The following is a 7,323-nucleotide window of genomic DNA, read 5'->3' as shown; positions in this document are numbered from 1 at the left end:
GTTACAACACACGTTTGAGTTTAATTTCTTTCTAAATTACTAAAGGTAAGCTGAATATTTTTATTAATTTTATTATTTTTATAAAAATTATATATAAAATAATATATATATATGTATTTGTTGTGTTATTGTAACAAATATTAATTGTTATATTTTAATGCTATATTAATTATATTTGTTAATTAGTTATTTTTTTCAAATATTGAAAGAGTCATATCTAGATTTTATATTGAACTTTCATTTCCGTTTCATGCGGTTTTTATGCATTTGATTCGCTTGTAAGATTTCTTGTAAGAAAATAACGCGCCTTCTTATTAGTTAATTCGCGGTTGAACTTCGGAAGTGCAAGTGGGCGAAAATATTACCGTGGAAATTTTTAATTGCTGCAAGTGAGAGCAATTAATAATAGTTATGATTTAGCTTTTTTTTCGGAAATTTTGCAATCTGTGAAGTTTTACTAAAGTTTAATGATCAAAATTGTTTAATTTGCATTTCTATCAATAAATGCTTCTAATAGATTTAAAGTGTGGATTCTTAGAATTAAATTAAAGTACCACTAAATTCACTCTTCAAATGTATAAATATGTGTGATTATATTTGTGGACAATAGTGCTAATATTATTGTTTAAAAATATTATTAAATTTTTGTTTCAAGTATTGTTGTAAACAATTTCACAATAACAATTTTTTCAAATTTCAAAAAAATAATAGTTTGAAGTATTTATTGCTAATTATTTTGTGAGCTGCTCATTTTTGCATTGGATTTCATTAAATTAGTATTTTATTGAAATTATATATATGATTTAGTAGATAGTTAATTAATATTAAATATTGTAAAAGTGACATTTTGAATTTTATGAAGACAAAAAAATGCGGCATTGTAACTACTTCGTTAGTTTTCGGCTCTGTTCGTACGTATAGCACCTAACTTTGCTAATTATTTTTTCTTTTTCGGAATACTTTCAGAGCAAGTTCAGTACGTGAAGTGTTCGGTGAAGTTGGCTGAGGTATTTTTTCAAAAGTCTAATTCGATTCTAATTGTTAACAAAAATATAAGAAATTTTCAAAAAAAAAACATTTGCATAAACTTAATCTACAAGTAAACGGTATTATTATATATTTAAAATATTAGTGCTGTATATAAACTAGATTATATATTATATTAGTTGATTATTACAATTAGTTTCTGGACAAATGCAGTGTCATTATTTGCTTTTGTACTATGAAACATGTTAAATTACTGTAGTACTTAAAATTTATTTAGTCGTTAATTTAATGGTAGAAATAAACTTTTTACCATAAGGAAAGAATCAGTCTTCAGTAACATTATTGAAGTGTTTGTTTGATGTATACGAATATAATTTCACAATATTTTACAATTTTAAAGTATTTTCGCAACTAGTGTAGTATGTAGAGTTCGCTTTCATCGTAAGTTCCCGATTCATTTCGTTTTGTTTCTTTCCGCCATTTTGTTTTACGATTATCTGTCCTTTCGTTGTTTAGTGTGTTATGTGCTTTTTGATTTTCGCAAATTCTTATGTGCGCAACTTAGTTTTTCTACTAACCGTGAATTATTATTAATGTATTAATATGTCAATTTTATTTTTTTAACTAGATATCATATTAATTGCTAGCATCAAAATTATTCCGGCAGTGCTATAAACTAATTACTGTAAAAAGTTATTTTCCAAATTGGTAGGGATATATACGCTATACAGATGTCCATCCAGCATAACATTACCACTTTTGTAATCAGTGTATTGGAATTTACAGACTAATTACTGCTTTAGGGCTGAGTTAGTCGGTAGATACTGTAAGAACTTAAATTCACAACCATCCAAACCTGTCTATTTGATAGGAACGAAATTAACAAAATTCGCCGCTTTTGTTCATTCCGTTCCTATCAAATACAAAGGTGTGGTTGATTGTGTATTTCTCTATGGCTTAAGTTCTTACGGTACGTACCGACTAAGTGAGCCTTTATATAGTAGCCTTTATACATTGAAAGCAATAATAAATGCTGTGGTAATCGATGAATTTATCACCTGCGTAACATGCCTTTAACATTTGAAAGTAAGAACAAATATTAAATTGCCGTTAATTTGGTCGCCTCATCATCATTTTGGCATCACAGTCCATGATGGACCATTGCCTCCTCTACAATACGCCTCCATTCATCTCTGCATATCGTGATTTGCAAGAATTATCAGTAAAAATCTGTTATATGTTTGGTAGATTATTTCTATGAAGTCAGTTTGTGCTTATATAACACGATCTTTCTGCTGACCATTGTTAGGAATGTTATATCAGAAGCCAGTATTTTATTTTTATGTTCAATAAATATCGAAATTAGCGTCTAGTTTTAAGGTATTTTTTGATTAAAATATTAATGGCATAGCGAAGTTTCTGTTTCTGTTTCTGTTTTAATAAAAAAAATATTTAATAATCGGAAAAGTAGTGTACAATTATCAGTTTTTGTATGTATTTATATATTTAAAATATGTAACAGTTTGCAACTATAGCTAATAATGATAGCAATAAGCTGTATAAAGTAAATAAAACCTTAAGTTTAAATGGAAATATTTGATATATATTAAATTAAATTGATAATAAGATAGTTTTTGCAATCATTATTTATAACATTCATTTTTTATATTATATATTATTTTAATCGGAAATAAAAGATTTGTTATATTTAAAGACTAGCTTCCTGGTCAGTTTTTATGTTGTCATATATTTATAAAGTAATTCGTTCGATTTAGAGAATTAAAGAAAATACAAATTTATTTTTATTAAATTTTAATTATTATTTTAATGAACACTGTACACCGTTGTCAAGTTATCGGTTAATAAGTATTTCAATTGGATGTTAGTACTTAGTACTAGGCTAAAAATTGTGCAATTTTGTTAAACCAGCAATTTCTTTTTTTAAAAATTATTACAACACAAAAACTTACCAACATATTATATAACATTTAAAATAATGTTTTTTTTTTGCATTTTGATTATATTTTTATTCTTAATAGCTATACGCGCTGTATTTCTTTTTTCACAAATTCTCTAATAATAAATTGTGGCTTGATTATATTATAGTTCAACGTTTATTTAAAATACTATTTTTAATATACAATATACGCAATGTATATATACATATTCTTATATAAATTTATGTACCATAAATTACAATTATTTTCTTTTAAAGTGTATTTTTATATTTCTCTTTATATAATATTTATATATAAATTTCTTGTATATTCATTACTTATATATATAATTTTTATATATAAATTACATTAAATTATTTGTATATTGATACAATTCTTGTGATAATTTTTACAAACTTACCCACTTTTTCTAGAAAAAATAAAAAGTATCTAAAATTCTGTTCATAATTGTTTTGTTTTTGGTTCTGACTTTATTATTATCGTATAAAATTGTGCTATCCAACTTTTTCTTAGATTTTATTGCAGATATAAATCTCAATAGATTTACAAAATTTGTTTCCATAAAAACCAATAGTATATTTTTTACAGTTAAACATAAATATTAGTAAATTCAAAATCCTAGGCTTTCAAGTTATTTCTAATTAGTGCCACTGATCTTAACTTGGATTTGACAATTCGATTTTGAATTTTTTCTACTTCACCCTGTATACCCTGAGGATTTTATTAATAAGTCTTTATATTTTGTTAACAAAAATTCATATTGCATTTTGCATTAATTGTGACTGAAAAATATATTTTAATAAATATCTTTTTATTGGTTAATTGTTTATTAGCATAAAATTAGCAAATATTTTAATCAAATTTAAGATAATTACGATTGGAAAAAATTATAATGTGCTGAAGTTTAGGTTATGACGACGACGGTGCTTATAGAAATCCACCTATTCCTATTGACCCATTGTGTTACTGTACCAAAATTGGAGAGTTTTGAATAATCCATTTTTAATTCAAATTTAAATTTTTGCTATCCTTATATGTACAATTATACTCGTATATTATTTTTGTGTTGATTTTTCAATATAATAGCAAACATATGAAATAATTAAAATTTATTTTTTTATTTTATAATATGTTATAATTGAAAAATTTACTATAATATTAAACAATTAACCAAAAAATTAAGTATAAAATTAAAACATTTTAGTATAAAACATATATATTCATTATATTAAAATATTATTGTAGATTGAATCCTTTATAAATATCTAATCCATAATCCTAAATCTAATCCATCCTCATCACATCACATTTTCTCTCATTCAATTATTTTGTTGATAATAGTTTTAAAAGAAGTAAAACGTAAATTTGTAAATATCATTTATTTTAAAAATAAATATTTTCTTCTTTTTAATATAGGTATATACTGTATAATGTCTCTTCAACCAAGCGTAAGACCACGTGTTCGTGTTCCTTCACCTCAACTTATGGGAAAAGTTGGTATTCGTCCTGTCATGACGTTTACGGGTCCCAGGGTTAGTATATCATTATTACTTTTGAACAGTTTCAAAAAAATAAATCAAAAAATATATATAATAAAAATATTTTATTATAAAAATATATTTAATAAATAAAACCTAATAAATATAAACCACAATAATTATCAAATTTTATTATAGATGTCTTTTCGACCAAGGATTCCACCTTCTGTTAACGTTGTTAATAGACCATCGGTAATTGCTGATACCTTTAAGCCACGCGGCGGTTCAATTTCTGTTCGTCCAAGGGCAATATTAGCATCACCCCAGGCTGCAAAGCCTGATTCTAATGATTCTGGTATTAAGACACGATATATGTTATTTATTTTTAGTACATTTATTTCAACCAAGTAAAAATAAGTATTAAATATATTCTAATTTTTATTTTTCTATATAAGTACCAAATTTGATTCGTCGTATTTTAATATCTCCACCTATCCCGCACTCGCCTTCAAATTTGTCGTCATTTTCGTCAACTTCAACTTCATCATCTAGTTGTACTCAAATTGAAAATTCCATAGCTAATCGTAATGTTTTTTTTTAACTTTTTTGTATTTAGTTTTTAGAAAATTAATAAAATATTTTTTTTATTATTTACTATAGTTGGTGTTGTTGCTGCTAAGCCGAGAGGTAATTTTGAAATAAATATGTTTTTAAGTTAAACACTTTACCAATTATTTCTTAAATTTTTTCTTTCAAAATAATTCTAGGCAAAGGGCATGGAGGACGTGGTATTTATAATATTTTATAAGAATATAAATAAAATACAAAATACTATATATAACATAATTTTTTTGTTTAATACATAATTTTGTTTGTTTTTTGTTTCTAATTAGGTGGACGTAATCGTGGTGGCCCGCATACACCGTTGTTGGATTCCTTGTTTACACGGCCACAAACTTGTGTTTCCAAAATGGGTGAAACTGGACGCCATGTTACTGTTGATACGAACTATTTCAAGATCTTAAAGAAACCCGAATGGAACATTTATCAATATAGAGTAGATTTTGTACCGGAAATAGATATGAGCTTTGTTCGTCGTACATTAATTCTCCAACATAAAGCAAAACTTGGTGGATATATATTTGATGGGACAATGCTTTTTACTACTAATGATTTAAGAGGCACTAAAAAGGGTCATTATCATGAATTCCATCTAACGTCTGAGTATCGTGATGGAAAGACAGTGCTTATTAAAATTAAACATGTTGGTATTGTCGATGCAAATGAGGCTCAACTGTTCCAAGTATTGAATTTAATCTTACGTCAATCAATGGGTGGACTGGATTTACAACAAATAGCTCGTCACTTTTTTGATCCTTATGCTAAGGTAAATGTGAATACAATTTTTTTTATATTTAATAATGCAACTACTAAATATTCTTAGGACTAACAAGAATTTTTAGTTTGATAAATTATAAATGTTTAAGCTAAGGTTTTATTACTTAATGAGATCAAAGGGAGATATTATACGTTTTAATCTCTGTGCTGAGTCAGTTGCGTTGATTAATTGACTAAATGATTACATAAATTATAAAAATTATTGACACGAAGAAAATTAAATCTTTGTGATTAATCCAAGAAGTTTACTTTAAAGTACAATTTTTTAAAAATCAAACTGAAGCAGAATATTTAACATTTATCAAAATCCTTTGCCCAAATTATGAATCAAATTCATTGATTATTCAGACCTATATATTACTACTCTTACTTTGTAATGTTCTCAAATTTATATTAGATATATTCATTTTAAAATAAACATATATCATATATAAATATATATTTATTTCACACCTAATATGTATACTTACAGATTAGCATTGACCCGTATCATATAGAAATCTGGCCAGGTTATATTACATCCATTCGTCAACATGAGCGGGATATTCTTCTCTGCACTGAGATTACACATAAAGTTATGCGCACCGATACTCTTTACACCATACTTCGTCAACTAACGGTCGAAACTAAAGACTATCAAAAAGCTTTTAAGACTGAAGTTATAGGTAAGCAACAGACATAATCTATGTTATACATATGAATACATGGATCTTATTTTATTTTAGGTTCTATTGTGTTGACGGACTATAACAATAAAACTTATCGTATAACTGACGTTGATTTTACGAGTTCTCCTCTATCGACATTTTCATTGAAAGATACAAAAGTTTCATTTGCTGAATATTTTAAATCGGTAAGTTTAGGTTTCACATATATACAATTATTACTATAAATAAAACCAATTATTATTATGTACAATAATAAAACAAATTGGGAACAAATAGTTCCCATTCTTTTAATAATTTATTATAATCCGTTTTAGCAATTTATCAGTAGTTAAGTAGTACAAGTATTATAGTACGACTATTATTAACAACTATTGCGATTATTATAACAGTAGGAAGCTGATAGCTATAAATTAAAAAATTTAGTAAGAGTTCATATTCTGATTTAAATAAGGCTAAAATAGTTCTTTGCATCCTTTACAATTGTATAACGATCCTATGCTTCTCATAGGAGTTAAAATTTATATATATAATTTATATATATAATTTACATATGTAATTCATATGTTTAATTTATATATATAATTTATATATATTCAATTGTATTACATTGAATAGTATAATATAATAATATAAATCATAATGTAGTTTGATAGTGTACATTATTAGAAGACATAACTATTTTATGTAGGTATCCAAAGGAACAAAACTTACCATATTTACAATTTTTAAAACTCTCATTTGAGCACGACAAACTTTTCTATCACATACGTCCTACGTCCAAAAGGACCGAGGTGCTTTTCGGGATGTTTTTTCAATTACCACGCCACCAAAAAA

General features: G+C 25.7%; 1 protein-coding gene across 1 annotated transcript; it reads left to right on the top strand.

The window, feature by feature from the left end:
- Nucleotides 1-323: 323 nt before the first annotated feature.
- LOC119663152 (protein aubergine-like) lies at nucleotides 324-6,674 on the top strand (the record flags this gene model as incomplete). The annotated part of the gene is made up of 9 exons (XM_038072818.1): nucleotides 324-389; nucleotides 4,362-4,477; nucleotides 4,622-4,778; nucleotides 4,879-5,007; nucleotides 5,084-5,110; nucleotides 5,191-5,211; nucleotides 5,317-5,810; nucleotides 6,294-6,486; nucleotides 6,547-6,674. Coding segments are annotated over exons 2-9 (1,251 nt in total), but the record flags the coding sequence as incomplete, so codon positions are not given.
- Nucleotides 6,675-7,323: the final 649 nt, after the last annotated feature.

The sequence above is a fragment of the Teleopsis dalmanni genome, unplaced genomic scaffold (genome assembly GCF_002237135.1).
Source record: "Teleopsis dalmanni isolate 2A unplaced genomic scaffold, ASM223713v2 unscaffolded_contig_0166, whole genome shotgun sequence".
In the NCBI taxonomy this organism is placed as follows: Eukaryota; Metazoa; Arthropoda; class Insecta; order Diptera; family Diopsidae; genus Teleopsis; species Teleopsis dalmanni.
Note: the sequence above shows the minus strand (reverse complement) of the source record. Positions and strands in the feature narration are given on the sequence as shown.